The sequence below is a fragment of the Nomascus leucogenys genome, chromosome 6, assembly GCF_006542625.1.
Source record: "Nomascus leucogenys isolate Asia chromosome 6, Asia_NLE_v1, whole genome shotgun sequence".
NCBI classification, from domain to species: Eukaryota; Metazoa; Chordata; class Mammalia; order Primates; family Hylobatidae; genus Nomascus; species Nomascus leucogenys.
Window position 1 is genome coordinate 91,204,128 of NC_044386.1, and position 26,264 is coordinate 91,230,391.

Genomic DNA, 26,264 nt, shown 5'->3' on the forward strand with positions numbered 1-26,264 from the left:
GTTGGGATTATCAGCGTGAACCACTGCGCCCAGCTAAAATATATATTTTTTTGTAATCTCACGAAACTTTTACAGTTGAAAATTACTGATGACCTCAGAGAGCTTTTGTTTACATGAGTTGTACCTATTAATATTTACTATGCTAGCAATTAAAGCTGAAAAAAATTTAAAGTATATATTCATTAATTTATTTAAAATGAACAATAAATGTATTATACATGAACATAACATTTTAATTAAAAACAACTATATCTTTAAAGCAAAAAAAAATAGTGGCAAAAGGGGTATTGTTTTACATTTTTGTAAATTTCTTTAATGTCTGGATTAATAAAAGACACCTGGATTCTCACATCTACTTCTGCACTCAATCTATTGCAATATGCAGTTTAGTTTGAAATATATAAAGAAAATCCAGCTTAATACAGATATGAAAGTGGAAAATGAAGGAATGTATTTTTAGTTTTTTAATTAAAATTTTTTTATTTGTATAAATGTATGTGGTACAAGTGTATTTTTGTTACATGCATAGGTTGCATAGTGGTGAAGTCAGGGCTTTTAGGGTATCAACCACTCAAATAACGTGTATTGTACCCATTAAGTAATCTCTCATCATCCATCCCCCTCACACCCCCTCACTCTTCCGAGTCAGTGGAGTAATATTTTAACAGTCCTTTCAGATAGTAATACGGCACCAAAACTTTACAAATGGTAACTTAAAAGTTAAATAAAAAACCATAACCAATGAACCCTTCCTGTCCTATGACAGTAAAATCTATTGTTTTGGATTTAATTAAAATTTAAAACTCTAACCTTCAAAGACACCATTAAGAAAAAAAGATAAACCACAGACTCGGAGAAAACATTTGCAAATCATATATCTGATAAATGACTTCTAGTCATTATGTTAGAATGTTATGTAATTATGTTAGAAATGTTAGAACCCAATAATAAGGCAACCCAACTCAAAAATGGGCAAAATACTGAATAGACAGTTCATCAAAGAAGCAGTTCAAATGGCCAATGGGCACATGAAAAGATGTTCAACATCATTAGTTATCAAAGAAATGCAAACTAAAACCACAATGAAATACTACTTCATACCTACCAGAATGGCTATAACAAAAAAGGTAAACAATAACAAATGTTGGTAAGAATGTGGATAGACTAGAACCCTTAGGTACTGCAGGTGGGATTGTAAAGTGGTGCAGTCACTTGGAAAACGGCATGGCAGTTTCTGAAAACTGGAAGCACGGAATTGCCACTTGACCCAGAAATTCCACTCTCAGGTTTATACACAAGATAACTGAAAATGTACGTTCACAAAAAAACCTGTACGTAACTGTTCATAGTGGCATTATTCATGGTAGCCAAAAATACAAAACAACTCAAATGTCTACCAACTGATCAAAGGGTAAATAAAACGTGACATATCCATGCAATGAAATTCTATTTACCATTAAAGAAGACTGAACTGTTGATAAACACAATGATATAGATGAACTTCAAAAACATTATGCTAAAAAGCCACATGCAAAAACCACAGTGTATGATTCTATTTACATGAAATATCCAGAAAAGGCAAGACTATAGAAACAGAAAGTAGAGTAATAGTGCCTGAGGCTAGTAAAGAGCAGTGACTGTAAACTGGCATGAAAAATCCTTTTGGGATTTTTCTAAAATTGGAGATGGGAAAACTATGTGAATTTACTGAAATCATTGAATTGTACACATAAAAAGGGATAAATTTGTGGTAAGTAAATTTACCTCAAGAAAGCTGGTTTACAATACCAATTGGTCTATTTTGTATTTGGACATATTTACCTGTACATGATTTTACAGTGGTACATGTTGATCATTTGGAATATACTGATTCACTAAATTAAACTTCCAAATGTTGACACATTTCATTATACACTAGTAGAAAGTCATAGTCCTTAACTTTATTACTGACCTCATTAGAAAACTTGGCAGATACAAGTTTTCCAAAATTTGAATTTTTGCTTGAATACACAAGTTTTATCACTGGTAATAAATATTGTCAGTTGTTTTCCTTGAAGTGACAGGATAACTGCATATGCCAAAATCTTAATGAATAGTTTAAGTAAAAATAATGTCAGTTTTATTAAAATAATGTTAGTTAGTTAATAGTTAAGTAAAAATAAAGTGGCTAGAAACATGTTGCCACAAAAACTTGTTCATGAATTTTCATAGCAGCATTATTCAAACAAAAAGTAGAAACAACTGAAATGTCCTTCAATTAATAAACAGATATATAAAATGTTATATATCCATACAACAGAATATTTGGCTTTACAAAGGAATGATGTACTGACACAACACGGATGAACCTTGAAAACATTATGCTAAGTGAGAGAAGGCCGACACAAAAGGCCATATATATGATTTTTTAAGTCAATATGAAATGTTCAGAATAGGCAAATCCATACAGACAGAAAGTAGACTGGTGGTTGTGAGGGGCTCAGAGGAAGAGAGAAGAGGGATTGAGTGAGTGCTCAGAAAGCACAGTTTCTTTTTGGGATAACGTTCTCAAATTATATAGAGGTAATGATTGCTTAACATAGTGAATATACTAAAACCCACTAAATTGTACACTTTACATAGTTAAAATGGCTAAATGGTTAAATTTTTGTTATATGAATTTTATCTCAATTTAAAAAAATGCTAGATCAGCCTGCAATCTAATTGTACAAGTAATTTCTTGAGACAACCATCATACCATGGTTTTGCATCTTTCCCATTTCATTACACAGAATATTAAAGAGATGTGAATTCAAGAATCAAAACTTAATACAATTAACGTTTTTATTATTTCACCTTAAGTAAAGCTTCTCTATTTTTCTTAAACTATGACTATGTGACTGTAAAAATTATAATGCCCATTAACAAAGTTTGCAGGCACTGCCTTGATTCATGTTGATGGCAGTTTTACCCATGTTTGCTTTTGTGTCAACTCAATGAAAAAGGAAAATGATGTTTTATTATTACAAAAACAGTTGTGATATCATAAAACCCCTAAAAGTCTACTAGAAACCCCTGTAGACCACACTTTGAAACACTGGATCATATATAAACTAGACATAGACTCAAGTTTATATAGACTATATATGTTTATAAATGATCTGGTACAAAAGGATACATGTGATACTGTTAACTATAGTGATTATCCATGCTGAGATAAAACACTCAATAGTAAGTGTAACATGACTGGGCGTGGTGGTGTGTGCCTGCAGTCTGAGCTACTAGGGAGGGTAAGGTGGGAGGATCATTTGAGCTCAGGAGTTTGAGGTTGGTTTAGACAACATAGCGAGACCCCATCTCTTAAATAAATAAATGTATACATGTAACACGAAGTTTTTTTTTAAACCTGTATATGAAACACTTTAAAACCCTCTTGAAGGATACAAAAATAGACTTAATCAGAAGAAAAGATTCAAAATAATAAAGATGTCAGTTCTCTCTACATTAATTTATAAATATAAGGTAATAGAAATAGAAGTACTAATAGATCTTTTTTTCTGCTCAAACTAGACAATCAAATAGTTGGAATGGCTCACGACTATTTAGATCAACTAATGAAACGGGATAAAAAAGATCCAAGCGGGCCGGGCGCAGTGGCTCATGCCTGTAATCCCAGAACTTTGGGACACCGAGGCAGGTGGATCACAAAGTCAGGAGTTTGAGACCAGCCTGACCAACATGGTGAAACCCCATCTCTACTAAAAATACAAAAATTAGCCAGGCGTGGTGGCGCACACCCATGGTTCCAACTACTCGGGAGGCTGAGGCAGGAGAATCACTTGAACTCGGGAGGTGCAAGCTGTGGTGAGTTGAGATTGCACCACTGCACTCCAGCCTTGGCAACAGAATGAGGCTGTATCAAAAAACAAAACAAACAAAAAAAAACACAAAACAAGCATCATGGGAAATTTAGAATGTAAAAAGGGTGACATCTCAAAGTTGATGAGTAAAGATGGACTTTAAAATAAATGATGTTGGTAGCCATTGATAAGAGGCAAAATTAGATTCGTATCTCACACTGCACACCAAGACAATTCCATAAAGATCGGAATTTAAATGTAAAAAATGTGACCACTAAATTATTGGAAGAAAACATTGAGAATTCCTTTATAACCCTGAAGTGAGGAAAGTCTTAACTATGACTCAAAATTCAGAAGCTATGAAAAAAAAAGATTCACAAGTTTAATTTCTTAAAAATTTTCCACATGACAAAAAACATAATAAGCCAAGTGAAAAGACAACTGACAAACCAGGAAAACATACTTTCAACTTGTATCGCAGACAAAGGGTAATCTCTCTAATGTACAGAGTTGCTACAAATTGAGAAGGAAAAGACCAAAGCCAAAAGAACAATGAGTAATGAACAAAAACATACAGACTGCAGTTAAAAAAAAAAAAAAAAAGGCAAATGGTATTTAAGCATAAGAAAAGATACTCAATCTCACTGACAGTATGAGAAAAGCAAATAAAAACTGTGTAGAGATATAAACTACAAAATGAGACTACCTCTATTACAGAGAAATGAAGCAATATTTATCAAAATAACAAATGCATTCACCCTATGACCCAGTAATTCCAATTCTAGGAATCCATCACACACACATACACACACGGTTATTCATTGTGTCACTCTTTGTAATAGCAGAAGGCTAGAAGCAGCCTAATAGTCCAGTAAGGAATGGTAGCCAGTTGTGAAACAGATTTCTGTGTATAGCTATTGTATTAGTTTTCTATTGTTGCTGCCACAAATTACCATAAATTCATTGGCTTAAAACAACACCTATCATTTGTCATCTCACAGTTCAGTAAGCTAGAAGTCTGACACTTCTCAGAGTCAGAGACTTTTAGTCTCACCAGGCTAAAATCAGGTATCGACAAGGGCGTGTGCCCTTCTGGATGCTCTGCGGAACAATCTGCTTCCAATCTCATTCAGGTTGTTGGTAGAATTCAGTTCCATGTGATTGTTGGACCGAGGTCCTATTTCCTTGCTGACTATTAGCTGGTAGTTGTTCTCAGCCTCTAGAGGCCACTAACATTCCCTTGCTCAACACCCTCCTTTCTCCATCTTTAGAGACATCAAAAGAGGATTGAGTCCTTCTCATGCTTGTATTTCTCTGTCTTCTACTACCTATGTCTCCTGCATCATCTTCTACCTCATCTCTCTGACTGACTCTTCAGTCTTCCTCTTCAGCTTTTAAGGGCCTATGTGATTACATTGGGCTCATCTGCATAATCCAAAATAAACTGTTATGTTAAAGTGAGTTGATTAGCAATCTTAATTCCATCTGTGAAGTCCCTTCACAGCAGTACCCAGATTATGTGTGAATGAATAACCAGGTGACAAGAATCTTGGAGGGAACATCTTTAGAATTCTGCCTACCATAGATAGAGAAGGATCTTCTGAATATATTGTTCAATGATAAAAGCAAGGCACAAAAGACTACTATGCTGTTATTATATAACATGCTACATTTTATGTGAGAAAGGATAGCTAATAAGTTTATACTGGAGAAAGAAACACTAGAAAGTTATAACAAAAATTTACCACTAGAAGACAAAGGGGGTTGGAGTTAGACTTCTCAGTACACATACTTTAAAAAAAAGTTTGAATGGTAAAAATGTATCTATTAGAAAAAACACTGTAAAAATAAATTATATCAGTGCAGGCTAAGGAATTCTTCTTTTATTCAATAGTTCTACTCTCATTTAGTTTGATGCTCTAATTATCACAAATTTGTTCAGTGGGACTTCCTTTGAGCTAAATAAAAAGGGAATGCTTGTCTTTAGAGCAAAAATTCAACTAATAAATGTAGAATGACTGATGGAATTTTTAAAAATCACTATTTAGCAACTATCACAGCAATTGATTCAGTCAAGAATCATCAAGGAATAACAAAACTAGTAAGAGTTTGAGGAATAAGAGGGTATTTATTTACATGGTCTAAAGTATATCCCCACAAGATAATAATTACAAGGGAAAATAGTATCTTTGCTGAGTTTTTTGAAACATCCTTGCAGATATCAACCACAATAGGACAAACAGACATCATATATCTCCTGATATCACACAATGAAAAATCAGAGCATTTCTTCTGTGATGTTTCATGCCAAAAATGTGTAACCTGAATCTAATCATGAGGAAATATAAGACAAACTCAAATGGAAAAACATGCTATAAAATAACTGACCTATGTTCTTCAACAATGCCAATGTCATGGAAACTAAGAAGGCTAAGAAACTGTTCTTGATTAGAAGAGATTAAAAAGGCATAGCAATTAAGTATAACAAATATCTTGTTATAAAGGAACAATACTGGGACAAATGGTGGAATCTAAATAAATCTGGGTTAAGGGATATGGTTTATTTGTACTTCTCTTGCAACTTTTCTATAACGCTGCAATTATATTATGTCAAACAAAAAGAAGGGGAGAGGAGGGAATGGAAGGAAGGCAAAACCAAAGTGAAACAAAAGGAACTGATCTAGGACAGTGAGACAATTACGGCTACTAGAACAAGTTGGTAGAGAGTAATGAAAAATAAGGCTGGACAGTAGTGTAGCAGGGACCATGAAAGCCTTTCAAGTCACTCAACATTTACTCATTCAATTAAACATTTATAGATGCTTACTATGTGTCAGGAACTGGCATGAACATGTTGTGGAAAAGAATGCTAACTGCCTACTAATATCCATTCTTTCTTTCTTCCTTAAATACAGATTACCCAAGCCCTATCTGGGCATGTGACAATCTATCTAAACTTTACTTCTCAGCTTCCTTTGCATCTATAAATGGCTGCATAAGTAGCTCCGAATAATGAAATGTGAACATATGTGATGAGTGACACTTCCAAGCCATGCCTAACATTATGGGCTCTCTTGTCCTTTTTTCTGTCCTGCAAGCTAAGATGGGAATCAATAAATTGAGACCTGAAGCAGTGATTTTGAAAGTTTGTATTACTGTCATGGTAAAAGTGGTATAAAAAAAAAAAAGTGGTAAAAGTTCCAAAGTATAGTGGAAGCACAAAGAAAGGAGTAATTAAATGGTTCCATAGGAAAAAAGGTGTCATAGAAGGAATGCTTGAGATGAATACAAAGAACTGAGCAAAGACATAAAAAAAAGAATGATATATTTAGGGAACAGTAATTGTTTCTATTTAAGCTGGAAAATATGCAACAATAGCCTTTAAGACTTTTTACAGTCATATGTATATAGGGGTATACATGTATATATATTTGATAAAATAAAAAGTAATTTAAGAGATTTGGTACTGATACAAGAATAAACACATCAATGAATAAAAAGAGAGACTAAAAATTTAAATCCAAATACATTAAGATGTAAGTATACAGTTGTCTCTCAGTAGCTGTGGGGAATTAGTTCCAGCAACCCCCTGCAGATACCAAACTGCAGATGCTGAAGTCCCTTATATAAAATGGCACAGTATTTGCATATTATTTAGACATATCTGCATATCCTTCCATATACTTTATAACTAGATTACTTACAATGCCTAATACAATGCTTATACATCACTTCATTTGTGTGGATTCACTCAATGGACATCAAATTCAAGTTTGCTTTTTGGAACTTTGTGGAATTTCTTTTTCTAAATATTTTGGATTCATAGTTGGTTGAACCCATGGATGTGCTGGGCCAACTGTACTATAAAAATGGTATTTCAAACCAGTGAAAAAGAAATATATCATTCAACAGTGGGCAGACAACTGATATACTATTAAAGAGAAAAAGCATCATCCCTTGGTGCCTTGGTCCATAACTCGATCTTGAGGCTAAAATAAATTCAAGAATGATTAAATATTTTTGTAGGAAAAAAATGAAATAATAAACATACTAGGCCAGGTGTGGTGGCTCATGCCTGTAATCCCAGCATTTTGGGAGGCTGGGGCAGGAGAATCATGAGCCCAGGAGTTTGAGACCAGACTGGGCAACATGGTGAGACCCCATCTCTACAAAAAATTAAAAAACATTTAGCTAGGCATGATAGGTGTGCATGTGGTCCCAGCCACTCAGAAGGCTAAGATGGGAGGACTGCTTGAGCCCAAGAGGTCAAGGCTGCAGTGAGATGTCATTATGCCACTGCACTTCAGGCTGGGCAACAGAGCGAGACCCAGTCTCAAAAAAAGAAAGAAAGAAAATGTACTGGAAAAAAGGCATGAATGGACAGGTATGGTGGCTCACACCACCCAGTACTTTGGGAGGTTGAGGTAGGTGAACTGCTTGAGCCCAGGAGTTTGAGACCAGCCTGGGCACCATGGTGAAACCCCATCTCTACAAAAAATACAAAAAAGTTAGCTAGGCATGGTGGTGCACTACTTGGGATGCTGAGGTGGGAGGGTCACTTGAGCCTGGCGAGGTTGTGAGGCTGCAGTGAGCCGTGATCATGCCACTGCACTCCAGCTTAGGTAACAGAGTGAGACCTTATCTCAAAAAGAAAAAAAAAAAAGAAGAAAGAAAGAAAGAAGAAAGGTATGGAAAAAAGTAAAAAAAAAAAATGGTAATAATTATGTAAATAATTTATCTAAGAAGGACAAAAAACTCCAGTAGCATAAAGAATTTAAAGGAATTAAAATTAGTAATAAATAAATCTACTATAAACAAAGTTAACAACATAATTCCACTCAGAATATCCTGAAAACAGAGGAGGAATGTATGTGTAATATATATGTGTATAAAATATATATAATCATTTATATATAAATGATTTTATAGGGACACTGTATTTCTGGAATACCACCAAAAAACTGGTAACAGTATCTCTGGGAAGAAGGGCTGGGAAAGAGGTCTACTTTATAATGTATATAATTTTAAATTATGTTTATATGACTTTCTCAATTGAAAAAACTTAGTTCAAAATTTAAAAACATTATGCTGATAAAACAGAACTAGACCAAGAATGCCATTAATCCTGATTGACACCATTGCCTGTATCAAACCATACTGGCACAAGAAGATTGGCAGTCATTTTTTTTTCTTAAGAAATTAAGTAAATAGGCCGGGCGCGGTGGCTCAAGCCTGTAATTCCAGCACTTTGGGAGGCCGAGGCGGGCGGATCACGAGGTCAGGAGATCGAGACCATCCTGGCTAACACAGTGAAACCCCGTCTCTACTAAAAATACAAAAAATTAGCCGGGCGTGTTGGCGGGCGCCTGTAGTCCCAGCTACTCGGGAGACTGAGGCAGGAGAATGGCGTGAACCCGGGAGGCGGAGCTTGCAGTGAGCCGAGATCGCGCCACTGCACTCTAGCCCGGGCGACAGAGAAAGACTCCGTCTCAAAAAAAAAAAAAAAAAAGAAATTAAGCAAATAATCAACTAACTTAAAAAAAAAATCAAGGGAGGAAGGAAAAAAAATACTTCAACTCATGGTTCATCCATCCTAGTTTCATAATATGGCCTTGCTCTATGGTATCTCAAATATTCCCAGATAATAACATCTTCTCTCACAGATATCCTTCTAATTATAAATCACACAAACATTATTTTCCTCTACTAAACTCTAATATTAAAGTTTTCCTTAAGCTTTTCATTAAAAATTACTTTATTCTGTAGGTAGAAGAGAGGACTTGCTATGTTCCTAACACACAGAAATGATACTCAAGGTGATACATTCCCCAAATACCCTGACTTGATCATTACGCATTTTATTCATGTAACGAATATTCACATGTACCCCCAAAATATGTAAAATATATGTCAATTTAAAAATCACTTTATTCTGAATGGATATAATATAAACCCCTGATCAGAAGGTAAACAAAGCAAAATAAGTCTTTTTCCTATCTCTGTACCCCAGTTGTCTAGTTCCTCTTTATAGAAATAATCACTCCTATCAGTATACTCCCAGATATTTTACATGTGTGTGTATGTCTGTGAGTACCGATATTAAAATTTTTAAAAATATATGCAAATAGTAGCTTTCTATACAGTGTTTAGCCCTTGTACTTTTTTTTTTCTTTTTTTGAGACAGAGTCTCGCTCTGTCGCCCAGGCTGGAGTGCAGTGGTGCAATCTTGGCTCACTGCAATCTCCACCTCCCAGGTTCATGTGATTCTCCTGCCTCAGCCTCCCGAGCAGCTGGGATTACAGGTGCCCACCACCACACCTGGCTAATTTTTTTTTTTGTATTTTTAGTAGAGATGGGGTTTCACCATGTTGGCCAGGCTGGTCTCGAACTCCTGACCTCAGGTGATCCACCTGCCTCAGCCTCCCAAAGTGCTGGGATTACAAGTGTGAGCCACCGTGCCTGGCCAGCCCTTGTACTTTTTACTTAACAAAACGTCTTGGTGAATGTCCCCTTTTCCTTTAATGTTATGCTACATCCTATTACATAGATGTATCTAATTTATTTAATCATTTCCCAATCTATTTAGGTTGTTTTCAGTCTTTTGCCATTACAAACTCTTCTTCAATAAAGAACCTCATACATGTCAGCATATTACTGTGAAAAAGTGTGATTGATATGCCTACTAAACAAATTCTTAGATATGGTATTGCTGGGTCAGTTCCTTTAACATTTTTAAGGTTTTTAATACATCATTGCTAAAGTACATTCTCCAAGAAGATTATGCAAATTACACTCCTATTTGTATTACTGAAAAATCTATCTTATGTTTCCAAACTCTAGGTAACTAACTTATTTTCAGCTTTGTTCATTGATGGAAAAAGTAGAAAATCACTGTTACTTCACTTTAATTTGACTGCTAATAAACATTTATTTGTGTATCTCTAGACATTTCTATGAATTGCACTTATTACAGTTCCTGAATTATAATAAAATAGTTGTTGAATAAATGTATTCATATTCTTTGTACATTTTTATTTTGAAGTGTTGTTCTTTCCCTTATTGATATCAATAACTAATATTTTAAGCCTTAAAGTGTATAAAGTGCCTAAACATATCTGTTAGTAACAGGTTCTCTGTCTTCCCTACCCCTTCCTTTGTATACAATCTCATTTATTTTCACAAAAGTCTCAGTGGTGGGTGACATTATTGCTGCTTTATAGATGAGGACATTGAGACTCAGAGCTTAAGTTGTCCAATGTTTCTCAATGAGAAAATCCTCTTGGAGAACCAAAGCAAACCAGTCTAAGGAGTTAGGTATACTACTTTCAAAATTCTGTACTTGTGAAAAGGCAGAAACTTCGCAATAGGCAAATAATCTATAAAACAGTCAGATCGCACTTCTAACACAGATAGTGGAAAAGCTACAAGTAAGGATGTAAAAGATTTGGGAATTTCGTTTACAAGCAAGAGGGGATGATTTATAATCCTGAATATTAGTAAGGTAAATGATAAATATTCTACATTAGAATTTGCAATTTTTGGCAGGGTTGAATCCAGGTTTTGTAGGCCCTAAAGTTTAAAGTTTCCAGAGGAAAGTAAAGAAGATAGGAGGAGGAGAGGAAGTGGGAAGTGATGGCAGCAAATGTAGCTTAAACAGAAGGAACCAGAGGGAGAGTAGGAGGAAATGAAGCTTAGAGAGGCAGTCACGCTCAAGATCGTGTCAAACCTTGTAGGCATGGTAAGAACTTTGGGTTTCATTCTGACAAACACTGGAAATCATTAAACAGTTCTGAGTAGAGAAAGGATATGATTTGATTTTTATGCTTAAAAAGTAACTATGGCTATTACGTACAGAACTATAACGGGGGAAGAGTATAAGAAGGTAGACCAGTATAAGACTATACATAGTTGATTGGACTGTTGTGATAGCAGTGGAGGTGATGTGAAATGGTAAGGTATTCAAAATATTTTGAAGGTAGAGTCTTGATCAGACTTCTTCCAAACACCTTCATACGAATATGCAACACTTGAGCCAATCAAAGCAACTGGCTCAACATAGCAGCTTCTTCATTCACACACATTTGTACATACTGTCTTTCCCAATGGCTAGATATTGACAGTCTAAACCACTACTCACTTGTCAAGAATTAACAAAAGTTTTTTTTTCTTCTGTAAACCATTCCTTCATTTCCCCTTTCTGTATCCAACAGCACTTTGTGTTATTCCTACTGTAATATTTATCATACCTGACAGTAATAATTTAAAAACTTTTTACTGCCTCCACTTGTAGATTATGTATACCTTAAGGGCTTAATTCATCCTTGTAATTGCACAAATTATCATAAACCACATAATATATATGTGATACACATTTTGTATCTATGTTTCTATCTATTGTATTATATATATGATAGATATTATATATGATGTGTATATAATGATGTATATATGATGACATATATTGGATATATATCATATAGATGTGTCTAATTTATTTAATCATTTCCCTATATATTTAGGTTTGCAGGCTTTTGCTTTTACAAAGTCCTCTTCAATAAAGAACCTCATACATGTCAGCATGTCAGTGTGAAAAAGTGTGACTGTATATATTGTGTGATTGCATATAAACATGAACAATGATAAAATTTGTTCAAATGCCTTCAGAAATGTCTTTTGAATTGAAAGTATTTATAATTGTAAAATCCTAAATAACCCCTGTTTTCTTTAGAAGGGAGAGAAAACTCCTGAAGAGCTCCTTCCTCACCCCTAGTTCTGAAAATAATATTTTTTCTTTCATGAGTAAACAATTTCAGTTTTCTGCCATTTTAGGAAGCTATCATTGATAACAAGTCCAGTCACATCTAATCATTCTAAATTTTTGTAAAGATATAAATATGATTATTGCCTAGGTACCTGATAAACTTATTTCATAAATATATCCACATATATATTGTATGATATACTTCAGACAACTGATCTGAAAATTACTTTTTTAATTTAAAAAACAGATTATAACTTACCAAATCAGTTTCTTTTTTCCTTCTTTTCTTTCTTTCTGTTTTTGGCACCTGACAGGGGGACAAGAGAAATACAGAAATTGTGATAACAAAGACTAACATACGTTCTTACTTCATTGCAAATGTTAAGATACTTGCTCAACAGGTAATACAATAGTCATTTCTTTATTCTCCAAGAGGAACTGTGCAGTGCTAATAAGCAAATGTGAGAAAAAATTTAAAATCTGATAAAACATAATTGCCAATAACAGCAACAGAATGGAAGGATACTTTAGAGATTATTCTTTTTTAAACCTCAGTTCTGCCCAGAAGCCACCGCCATATTAATTTAAATGACTATTTTATTTTAATCATTAACTGATTTTTTTTTTTTTTTTTTTTTTGAGATGGAGTCTCTGTCACCCAGGTTGGAGTGCAATTGGCACAGTCTAGGCTCACTGCAACCTCCGCTTCCCAGGTTCAAGTGATTCTCCTGCCTCAGCCTCCTGAGTAGCTGGGCTCATAGGCACACACCACCACACCTGGCTATTTTTGTATTTTTTGAGACGGGCTGATCTCAAACCCCTGACCTCGTGATCCACCCGCCTCGGACTCCCGAAGTGCTGGGATTACAGGCTTGAGCCACCATGGCTGGCCGACTTTTTTCTTTTTTTGAGACGGAGTCTTGCTCTGTTGCCCAGGCTGGAGGGCAGTAGTACAATCTTGGCTCACCACAACCTCCACCTCCCAGGTTCAAGCAATTCTCCTGCCTCAGCCTCCCAAGTAGCTGGGACTACAGGCATGCGCCACCACACCTGGCTAATTTTTGTATTTTTAGTAGAGACGGGGTTTCACTATTTTGGCCAGTCTGGTCTCAAACTCCTGACCTCATGATCCGCCCACCTCAGCCTCCCAAAGTGCTGGGATTACAGGCGTGAGCCACTGTGCCCGGCTGATTGTTTGTTTTAAAGATTTTACTCCCCATATTTTAGCTGTAGAAAACTACCATGGAGCTAAATATAAAATACATATAAAAAGGCAACATTTGGGACATAGAAAAACTCTTTTACATATGACATTTCCTGATAACCATAGTACAGAACAATCTAAACCCAACCTTTTAAACTTAAAAACAAAGGCAGTACAAGCCTACTAAGATCTTCTTCAGCACAAAGACCTTAACCTAGATCTAGAACTGAGGAACTTTCCAGGACTTATTTATATCTGACAACTTCAAAAATGGGATTGAAGAGGTTTTGGAAATTTAAATACATATAAGGTAGAATAACTAAAAATAAAATGGAACATAATCAATAAAAAATATTGATGGTATTCTTGATATGAACAGGTATCTAATTATTTCATCTGGGGTACTGAAAAGAAACACATTGATAACTTTTTCTATGCCTGATGTCTCTTCTGTAATATGGATTTTATAAAAATTATTTAATAAGGCTGAAGCAAGAATTAAATAAAATACACAACACTGAGTACAATTCTCAGGCCATAATAGGCACTCAAAATAAAAAGGTTATTATTATTATATAGACTTCCCAAAACACATATTTTCCTAAAACCTAATTCAAGAATAAATATAATTTGTAGGTTTTTATAAAGAGGCCACTGGGTAATACAATGAATCACATCTTTAACTGTAATTTTTCAAAAGGAAATTCAGATAATTATCTCTTTTTTTTTTTTAGATGGAGCCTCGCTTTGCCACCCAGGGTGGAGTGCAGTGGCATGACCTTGGCTAACTACAACCTCTGCCTCCTGGGTTCAAGTGATTCTCCTGCTTCAGCCTCCTGAGTAGCTGAAATCACAGGTGCCTGCCATCATGCCCAGCTAATTTTTGTATCTTTAGTAGAGATAGGTTTTTGCCATGTTGGCCAGGCTGGTCTCAAACTCCCGATTTCAAGTTATCTGCCCATCTAGGCCTCCCAAAGTGCTGGGATTACAGGCATGAGCCACCGCCCCACCCCGATCTCTATTAAAGCTAAGAGTATAATCTTGAGGGCAGAACATTATGTTTTAACTCAGTGAACAAAGTATTGATTGCAGACGGTTTAGAAAATATGGTCTGATAAATTATAAGACAGAATGAAGTTTGGAGGATCTAAAGTGGTGCTAAGTTGACATGTTCCCTGTAAGGTTTTTCTCAAAATAAAATTTTTCTCAAATTTCTCAAATACAAGATGTCCCAAACACTCTTAAAAAGAATTCATAATTAAATCCTTTTAGTAATCAAAATATATCAAATTTACCTTTGTGGCTGTGCAATCTGAAGTCTTAAATTCATTCATATATTCATCTAAAAACACTTTAAAAGTGTTGACCCAAACTCTCACTGGAGATTCACCCAGTGAATCACGCTGCTCAAGCCTCATCGTCTTTTCCAGAATCTGTTCAAATAGTGCATAGAGGTCTTTATACCGTATGCTTTTCCCATCATCCATCTATAAGCAATAAGAAAAGAAATGTATGGTTTTATAAAGAAACTCTTTAAATATAGAGGAATGGTTACACTTGTAATGGGGTAGTATTTAGAATAAAGATTAGGATCCTGATACAATTTCTAATGAGCGTGCCCATGAGGTCATGTGGTATTTGTAAACTCCCATTCTAGTATGGGATGAATGCAGAATAAAACATGCTAAATTTTAGTAAAAAACCTGACTGTAATAATTCGAGGAAGTCTTGAGAATTTCTCTTCTAAGTGTGACTTTTTAATTTTATGTAGCTATAAAGGTTATTTGTATCCCTCTTAATTACTCACCTCCCTAGAAATGAACCTTGTTTAGATGGTTCTACTCTAAAATTGAAAGAATGAATACTTGAATCATTGCCTAAGGATATATTAAGTAACCAATTTATTTTTCCAAAGAAGAGTGACATGCCCAGAGTAACATCATATTACTTGCAAGGAACTGAAATAGAATTTCTTTTATTTAAATGAGATCTGGAATTTTTTTTTTTTTTTTGAGACGGAGTCTTGCTCTGTCACCCAGGCTGGAGTGCAGTGGCATGATCTCAGCTCACTGCAACCTCTACCTCAAGCTATTGAATGGGTTCAAGCCATTCTCCTGCCTCAGCCTCCCCAGTAGCTGGGATTACAGGCGTGCACCACCATACCTAGCTAATTTTTGTATTTTTAGTAGAGACGGGGTTTTCACCATGTTGCCCAGGCTGGTCTTGAACTCCTGACCTTGTGATCCGCCTGCCTTGGCCTCCCAAAGTGCTGGGATTACAGGCATGAGCCACTGTGACCAGCATAAAAATGTTTTTAAAATTTTTTATGGGCAGCCTTTCTAGCCAGAGAAGGCTTAGAGAGACTCGCAAGCCATTGCGCCCAGCCAAGTAGAGTAAATTAAAAAGCTTTCCTGATTTTTCTCTTCACAGTGAATTAAAGAATATATTGAACAATGAAAAGCCAATAAAATATGAATTCTTTTACATAATATAATTCATAAACACTAATGCTTCTGTAGACCAAAGCATTAATTGCACACACCAAAAATAAATTTTCTAAAACATGACCAGTATCATGTGAAAGTATAAGGTAAACCTCAAAGTGATATAAACTGATATGTAGAAATCAGTGACCATAAACTAACTGCCCTAATTCCATTAAAAGAAAACATATAATGCATTCCTCACACAGGAAAATTAGACATTATAGCCTAGCAATAGAGCTAAAAGGATTACGAAAAGTCACAGGGAAAAACAGAATCATACCCAGGACATCTGAAGTCAGTATCTTAAAAGATGAAAAAAACAGCTGTAAGGTGGGAAAAAGCTACTCAAGGAAATTCAACGGAGCTTTTAATCTGAAACCATTCAGTTTCCTTGTCTATCCCTAAAACAAAAACCATTCATTTTCCTTGTCTATCCCTAAAACAAAAACAAGGAACTGGAGAAATCTCTTATGAAACATGGCTTTTGTATTATCTTCTACAGCACTAACAAATTTTTCATATGTTGAACTACTAAATATCTCCTAACACAGTCCAACTCACTGCCAATGCAGATGAATAAAAGCTGAAGATATTCTGCCGAAATTCCTTCAGGGCTTTTTTAAATACAACATCCACTAGTGTATCCTTCTTGCTGTCTTCATTATCTAGGTCATTCACCTGGGAACCACAAAACGAGTTTTAGTACATAATCAACTAATTGAAAAGAAGTAAACACAACAGTAGGCATGTATTGTTTCTTCTACAATGACTGTCCTCAAAGTGCAAGCCACAGGCTATTATAGGACTCAGGTAAAAGTATGACTAGACAGTCAAACTATAATTACTATTCTATGATTTCTAAGGTTCCTTCTAACATTGTATGATTCTATAGTTCTGTTACAAGATAACTCCCATGTGCAACAAGCTGCACCTTCTCATATGAAATTTGACAATTTTAGTAAAATTAAAGTCACTACTAAAGCCTACAACCTTAAATCCTGTCTACCCAGTCTAACTAATGCATATCCTATTATTCACACCTTTCTGGTAAAGAACAGATCATCTAAAGCACAGAAGCATATGTAATTTTGATATCTAGAGGGTATATCCTGATATACACAAGTATTCCATACACAGAGCTGCTCTGGGGCCTGACTTGGCAAATAAAGTGTACCTTTTTCAGAAGAAATTCATCCATGCTTTTTAAATCACTGACACTTGCAATGATCTGGACAGAGTCATTTTGCCAATGCATAGAATCCAAAGCCACATTGCTAATCTTCACACTTCGCTTGCGCTTAGCCTTTGGAGAAGGTTCTTTGTTCTCTTTGAACTCCTTCCGGCAACTGCTGGGCAGTTCTGGGCTCAAAGGAGGTGTTGGGTGATATGGAGCTAATTCTACAATTCAAGATAGAAGACCCAAAAAGACACATTTGGTAAATATATTGATAATCTTCACATCTTTCTTTTTAAAGTTCCTTTAATAAGTCACTGAAGGAAACATGCAAATATATGAAAAGCAAAGTAACATTAATATTTGAAGTTAGGCAGCTAAGCAATAAATCCAGACGGCACATTTGTACAGAAAGTGTATTTAAAAATTACCACTTTTCAAAGGGAAATGATATCATATCTCCCAAGAAGCTGAGGTCTGATACTAAAAACCTGGATAGAAATGCTTTGCAGGACATCAAGTTAGATCCTAAAGACCTCAGTCCCAAAGAAAAGAAGAGAATATACAACCATACTGGCATATTAAATGCTTACTGTTAACAAAGTCATAGCTTTGCTACACGTTTGAAACAATATATGTAGCTATATACAAGTCCAACAAACCAGCGGAGTTTGATAATTATTATGATTTCTTTACTACAGTCTAAAGTCCTGAATACTTCTATGATAACATTTGGTGATTGCTGGCAACCTGTTAGGGAGCCAAGTAACTCAACTGGCTTACTTCTGCTTGGGTCTCTCCAGCATTTAGGATCTTCTTAAACATCCCCCAAATAATTGTCACTTTATTTTCTCTACAATTTTTCTCTACAAATGTTTACAACGGTGAAATTAGAGTCCATGTAGCCCACTACAATTTAGAACTAGACCACATTTGCCAAACCCTATCTGGAGCTTGATGAGAATGTTGGCCTCCTCTCATTTCACATGCTTGTCTTCCCAATGTGTATGCTCTTTACCCTCTGTCCAATGGTATATCCTGATTCTATCTAAACTAACTTTGATAATAAAGGAAAAAAGTAGCCCCCTACATGCTAAATACCACCTCAGGCAGGAATTGAGAGAAACCCAATCTCAACTATGACACAAGAGTAAAGAATATAAAGATACAGGATACAACTATATTCAAACATATATCAACTGATTTTACTTCTATTATACAGCTTAGATATATTAAGTATCTAATTATTTTATTTAGCAAAGTCAGTATCTTTCTTATTAATAAAATAAATGTTTACTAAAGAAATTATCCATAATCCCATATTAGCATTAAAAACAAGGCCTACCTTAATACATTTTTTCCAAATATAAATAAAAAGCTATAATCCTAAATTTTATACATGTGTCATTATGAAGCAAATACACAACAAAGTCTGCTTATAATATGAATTTTCAATTAGAGTTTATACTTCTTTCTCGAGAATTAGCAGCAAAGAATATAATTGTGGGAAATAAAAAACTTAAGAAGGATGACTGTCAACCAGACAAGATATAAGAAATTGATAACCTTAGTCACTCAATAGTAGGGAATTCCCAGTTACCCAAACCTGTAGTATTCATTTAACTTGTTATTGGTTTTATCCACATCCATTTGTCAACTGATAGAAGCAAAGCCATAAGATACAAAAACAGGGGTCTAACTACCTTTCCATCATTCTTTCCTCTGGCATAGAGAGCTCAAGCCCATCCATCCCTCTGGGAAGCTTGATGATCTTTCCTTCTTGTTTCTCTATTTTATCCTAGATATGAGAAGATTTTGGTTTCTTATTGTAACTAGGTCTGTTCTATCCTGCCTTAAGCTTTCTTCCGAGGACCTCTTTCTATTTTAGTCAATGCTGGTATTTCACCCACATTACCATATATCCACCTTGGATGTATATCCTTGTTGAAGAAGTTGGTATCTTTATGTAGTAGCTAAAAACTCTTAGGCATACCTAAGAAAAGGGCTTGAGAAGAAGCGGTAATCTTCTAACATTAGGATAACTTGGAGAGTAAGTAATTTTCCCATTTAGAGAGGTCAGTTTTCTGAACGATGAACTAACTGTTGAGTACTTCTCAAGTGTGTTATGCTGCATGCCCAGAAAGTTAAAATAAGAGCTATGGGACTGGGCATGGTGGCTCATGGCTGTAATCCCAGCACTTTGAGAGGCTGAGGTGGGAGGATAGGTTGAGCCCAGAAGTTAGAGGTTACAGTGAGCTATGATCACACCACTCCAGCCTAAGCAACATAGTGAAACCTTGTCTCTAAAATTGAAAAATAAGAGCTATTATAAAGTGCCAGGCATCTGCTAGGTACTGAAATATAACAAGTACTTAATATACAACACAGTGGTCAAGACTGTGGACTCTGGAGCAGGACTGCCTAGATTCAACTCTTAGCTCTTCCAGTTACTGTATGTGCATAAATAAATAACTTTTCTTTTTTACTTATTTGAGACAGGGTCTCACTCTTTCTCCCAGGCTGAAGTGCAGTGGTGTGATCACAGCTCACTGTAGCCTCAACTTCCCAGACTCAAGCAATCCTCCACCTCAGCCTCCCAAGTAGCTGGGACTACAGGCACATGCCTCCATGCCTGGCTAATTTTTATATTTTTTGTAGAGATGGGATTTCACTATGTGCCCAGGCTGGTGTTGAACTCCTGGACTCATGTGATCTGCCCACCTCAGCCTCCCAAAGTGCTGGGATTACAGGTGTGAACCATCATGCCTGGCCTAATAAAAGAAATTATCTGTGCTTGAGTTTTCTCATCCATAAATTGGGAATAATAATCATACCAATTCTCAAAAAACTGTTGTGAGGAGCAACTGACTTAATAACCATAACATGCTTACCACAGTGCCTTGCATGTAGTAAGCACTCAAATATTAGCTGCTATTAGTTATAACCAGTAATACGTATTTGTTAAATGAATGAATAATGGCTACATTTTTATAGTTTAGAAAATTAAGGCTAATCTATGATACATAGTCATTTTTGAGGTGGTTGCTGCTTCATCGTTTTGTGATGCATTTTTTGGGAAACTTCTATTGTAGGAAAAATGTAACTTTATTTTTAGTTAAGGAAGGACTTAACAATGCTGGTCCTATCTCATCAGAACATCCAGCCAACAGGATTGACATTATGAATACTACAGGAATAGCAAACTTTCAGAAAGAGTGAACAGAAATTATGAACACAAGTTCCACCCTTTGGTCACTTTTACCATCTGGAAACTGATGAGCTGGAATCACATCTGTGCCTGCAAAGAGTGGCGAAACCTCTGACTGGGTAGTAGGTTTCACTCTCGTAGTCTTCTTCTCCCCTTGTTTCCCTTTGGCCCAGAATCTCATCTTAGCTCTCTGAGGTCTGTTTAAAGAAATAAAGGTAAAAATGGAAATTACAGTATCTCAGTGATAATATTTGTATATATCACTTTAAGTTTTACAAACCTTCTATGTATATTAGCTCATTTAAGCTTCACATTTAAATTAAGTGTATTAATCTTTACTTTTGCATTTAAACTTCACCTGAAAGGTGAAAAATTATTTAACTTCTCTGGGTTTTGTTATTTCTATATTCAGATGAGGAAACATCTTGAATATAGAAATAACAAAATCCAGAAAAGTTAAATAATTTTTCTAAGATGAAACAGCCACAAAGCAGTGGAGCTAGAATTCTAACTCAAGTTTTCTAACTCCCAAACTGGTTTCTTTTCATTCTTGTCCGCCATCCAGCTTGGATTTAGTATATACACAATTTAACAACAAAGAAAATACTTTTTAAAGAAATCACTAATAATCCTACCACTCTAAAAAACATTAGTTTACCTTTTTTTGTCATTTCCTTCCAGTCTTTATCCATAAGTATGGCAAGTTTTACATCACTGTTATCATGATGCACATAGAATTTTAAATCTTTCCACTCACCATTACATAATAAAAGCTTTAATGTCACTATTTACATTCATGAGTTATTAGTATTATTAACAGCCACTTATTTGAACTTGTATCTTTCTCCAGGCACAGTGCTTACAAAATTTAATTACAATATCAACTTTACTTTTTTCTTTTTTCTTAAAGACCAGGTGATAGTAACAACTTTGCTTTTAACAAACTACTATAAATATGTTACAGGTGAAAAACTGGAGACTTATATATTAGGTAACTTTCTCAAAGTTTCAGTGGTGAAAAATTCAACCACATCTATTATATTATATTGCCTCTTCTTAGTGCTTATACACGCTTTCATCATACACATCAAAGAAGTACCTTGCAGTAACAATGGCATGTAGTTACTGACCATATATTATGTATTCTAACCTCATAGTTGGAGTTTTATTTGTAAATTAATTTATCTGTTCATTTGTCTGTTCAATCATTCAATTAAAAAATTTTGAGTATGTACTAGGTGACAGGCACTACGCCTTATATATGATATTCCTAATTTCACAACTACCGTGATAAACAGTATTATCCTTACTTTACACATGAGCAAACTAAGGCTTAGAGGCCTGATGGAGATGGAAGTTAAAATCAAGTCTATCTGGTTTTGAAGCCCATGCTCTTTCTTTCTTCCTTCTTTTTTTCCTTTTTTTTTTTTAAAAAAAAAAGCTTATTACTAAACTCATATATTTATACATTAAAAAGAGAAATTGTTCTACAAGACTTACTAAAAACAACAGTATCTCTCTGCCATGCTCACCCCATTTTCTGCTCCCTAGAGGCAACACTTTTGAATTGCTTTAACTAATTCTTGTGATATTTAGTGTGCTTCTGTAACTATCATACTCATGGCCACAAATAATGATTAGGCATGTTCCACCATTCCAGTCCTAACCATAAACATGTGCCCCCAAAAGAATTATACTGTAATTTTAGTTAGATCAATATTCAGTATTTACTTTTAATGATATTCAGTATTTATTTTTATTATGTAAATAATATTCACAGTTGAGGGATGTAATTCCCTAAATGATCTACTTCATTCTAGAGGATTTTTAAAATTTGCTCATGAAAACTGTTTGATTTTTCATTTACTCACTTTTCTATATACAATTCACCTCCACGTGTTTCCCCATTTGTATCAACTCTCAATACATTCAAATATATTAGGTACTTTATCAGTTTCATCTTATTGAAAAAAATCTCTCCCAGAGCCTTCTAACTTGCTCCAATTTGGAGTGGTTTCCCTCATTGCTTGCTGTGCAGTTGTCATTTGAAAAGCTACTTTCATCATTATAACAGATTCCTTTTGTCTCTTTTGTTTCATAACAACATGTCTTTTGGGTCTATTTTCATCCATTATGTAGGGCACTCAGTGGCGTCTTCGAATCTGGAAAATCATGTCCTTCAGTTCTGTAAAATTTGGCTGAATTACTTTTTAAATAATTTATCCTCCGTTTTCTTGGTTCTGTCTTTCCAAAGTTCCCATACCCTCTAAGCATATGGTTCTAAGCAAATGGTTCAAAGAGTTTTGGGGACTTCTGTCCAGCCCTTAAGGAAAAACCTGAATATATTACTATCAGGAGCTCTCCCTGCAAAGTCAACCAACCAGATAACTCTGTAAGGAAGACCATACTTTAGCAGCCCCACCAAGCCACACTAGAGCTTCCTCTCTCTTTTTTTTTTAACCCTACTTTAAATAATTATCACATACCACTGATCACCATACATTTGAGGAAACACGTTATATTGAAGAAACCAAAACTAACAGATAAAATACAAGTTGGAAGAAACAAACTAGGCAGGGAATAGAATACTTCAAGAGTGCCACCAATATATGGTCTTTCATGCACCATTTGGTTTCATGAATACAATTGTATTTGTTATGCAAAAGGTCTGTTGATAGTTCCAAATACGTGCCCCAGCCAAATATGTGCCCCAGCCCTCAATTGTATCTAGTAAACTCCAGGTCCAGAGATACTCTGTTTTATACTTTCCAGATAATAAATTTCTTGTTCTGCTGTAATTGGGGAAGGTCAGCCAGCTAGATGTATCTTTCCCAGCTTTACTTAGCTGGATTAGGATTTGGCTTTCTCATATGTATTAACATATTTAAAATTTAAAGTCCATTTACTTTTTGGATTCCACAGTTTTATTGCATTTGTTTTGACTTCTAAGTTTTTTTGAGGGGGAGAATAGTCCTTTGTAGATTTTGTCATTTTAGCAATTGTGGGTGAAGACGTGGAAACTAAATATATATAATCTATTATTTCCAGATGTATGTTCTTCTACTGTGTCACATCTTATTTCTCAATATTTGGTTTCTAGTATTATCTGCTCTGGATTTGGGTTACCTTAGATTATACCTCTACAGTCAGTGAAAAAGTGGTCTTTAATATGGTTATGAACCAGAAAAATTTCAACATAATCTTGTAAGTTTTCGGCGAGGCCCAAATGCTTATACAACATAATGAGGGACAAAGATATTTATTTGAAAAATAAAAATTCCATAAGCTCTCTTAAAGAGAACAGAATTATCTCCTGAAAGTCCTTTTCAGTTCCATTTCTAAAATGCTTACCTCAGAACAGAATCCAAGTCCAAAGCTGGCACCTATTTTCAATCTTATTTAGTCTCATCCTCTTTTACAACAAAATACCATAAGTCATATAACAATTTGGAGACTTTCCCCAAATCATACTGCTAAGTATAGAGGGAGATAAAGCCCATTATATTGAAGGGAACCAGTATTTGCCACCCCAAAATATTCCTCTTTGAGATAAATATTTTTAAGCTAAAGGCAATTAAGAAGTAGATGCAGAAAAGCTCTCTACCCTCCCCTGTTCACCTAAAAGCAGGATATAAATTTGTAAAGGTGTTCTTTCTTCCCTCTCTACCAATAAGGACAGAAGTTAATCACTGGAGACAGTATAGAGCTTTATCAGCTAGAAATGACATCAGAGGAATCTACCAACTTTACTCCATTAGTTTCCCCATAAATTTATCTTCCCACAGTTTTGTTACCTTTGGAAGCCTGAAACTGCTTATCTTTGTCTTGTCACTTCTCTAAAATTAATTGTTCATTGTTGAAGACAATGTATAAGCCAGATTCCTAAACCACTGTTTTGAGTTACCTTTCCTCTGCATGATGTGCATGCACTGTATGCACTAACTTGCGTATTTTTCTCTTGTTAATCTGTCTTTTGTTACAGGATTCTGTCCCAACTATGAACTTATCAGGGTTGAGGGAAATTTTTCTTTTCTTCTCTTCAATACATATCTTAACTACTATGTGCCTATAAACATTAGGTACTTACCATTTCTTGAAAAATTGGTAAATAAGTTTAATTTCAAAAGTGGCCTATCAATTATGGTTTTAAAAAAAAACTCAGTACTTAACTATAGTCAATTATCAAATAAAATTATATTACCCCTGTTAACTCTGTGTATATACCTTATATCTGAATCTGAAGCCTTCTGTCTCACTGCCAACTTGGTAATCTCTCCTTGAGACATAGTCTTATGAAGCTTTGCTTGTTCATCAACTGACGAAAATCGCTGTGATGTCTGTAATAATTACATATGTGAAAGGTTTAATGCCAAGTAAATAAATGATAGCACTGTAATTAAAATTCAGGTTACAGAATTACTTGAGCTATTTAAAAACACACAAAACATTCATATTATTCAGAGATTCATTGAAATAATAGAGCCTACTGAAAACTCTATATAAAGTAATCTGAAATAAAGAGGACTTGGTCAGTGAAAATAAATAGGATCTACTAGTTCATATTTTCTGACAATTTAAAAAAGAATCTCAAATGGAAAGGCAAGAAAGTGAAAACCATTTAAAGACAGAGACAAAAGATGCAGGATCCAATAAATCTAGAATGCTAAGTATTGTCTTTCAGATCTCCTTTTATTTATCCCAAAAGGTGGTTATTACTTTTATGGCTTAACTTGCTATTATAAATTCTTCATATATCTAATCAATAATTTAAAAGAAATGGAATATGCAATGATTTTTAAAGAGCCAAAAGATGAAAGAATAAAGGCTCATTACCATTATTAATGGTCTAAATTATAAACAACTTATAAGGCTATCAAACTGTGACCTGATTTTTAATTGGTAGTTCTTGTTCCATTTGTTTAAAATGTGTCCCTCTAAAGACAATCCTGTTCTGAGGAGAGAATTTCTTGTTATCTATTCAAGTCATTTCCTAATATTTCATTTTTCTGTAGTTACAATATTCTTTCTTTAGCCTTTTGGTCTGCCTGACCATGGCCTTATTAATAGAAAGAGGAAATACTTTAAGTTGGCAAAGATGAAGTAATAGGCATCTGGTCTACCCTCTTACCTGAAACCAACAAAAAACCCAGACAAAATAGTATGAAACTGCAATGTTTAAAACAGTGGACAGATATCCCTGAGAGATGGGAAAAAAAGGAAGTATGTTCTACACTTGTCCCATCTTACTGCCTTGAGAGTTTCTAGGCAGTTTCGATGCAGAGAGGAGGAACCCAGGTGAAACTTGACAGATTCTAAGTGGAACACATGAAGCTGAAAGTCCAAGGTGAGCATGGTGACTAGAGACCAAAAGACAGAGTACTGGAGAGGAGTGAGAAGCACAAAGATAGAACTCTAGAGATCTACAGAAGGTCCATATTGAATATTCAGCTTGAGTACTAATCAACACTTCGTATGAGAAAACAACCCAAGACCAAGAAAAAGATCACTTGAAAGGATTAAAGGTAATTGAGCCCATCACTCACAAAAGGTCAGTAATAGTGTCTATGCCCAAGAGCCAGAGCATATAACTTT

The 26,264-nt window shown here is 35.0% G+C and overlaps 1 protein-coding gene across 5 annotated transcripts in view; it reads right to left on the bottom strand.

The window, feature by feature from the left end:
- MYO9A (myosin IXA) overlaps positions 1 to 26,264 on the bottom strand; it is a 304,154-nt gene that overhangs the window by 50,190 nt on the left and 227,700 nt on the right. For all 5 annotated transcript variants that reach the window (XM_030814687.1, XM_030814685.1, XM_030814686.1 and 2 more), the window contains 6 exons: positions 24,897 to 25,009; positions 20,727 to 20,869; positions 17,465 to 17,688; positions 16,852 to 16,968; positions 15,100 to 15,291; positions 12,860 to 12,907 (listed from right to left, as the gene is read on the bottom strand). In XM_030814687.1, coding sequence (XP_030670547.1) covers positions 12,860 to 12,907; positions 15,100 to 15,291; positions 16,852 to 16,968; positions 17,465 to 17,688; positions 20,727 to 20,869; positions 24,897 to 25,009 — 837 coding nt within the window. The remainder of the gene's footprint in view (positions 1 to 12,859; positions 12,908 to 15,099; positions 15,292 to 16,851; positions 16,969 to 17,464; positions 17,689 to 20,726; positions 20,870 to 24,896; positions 25,010 to 26,264) is intronic.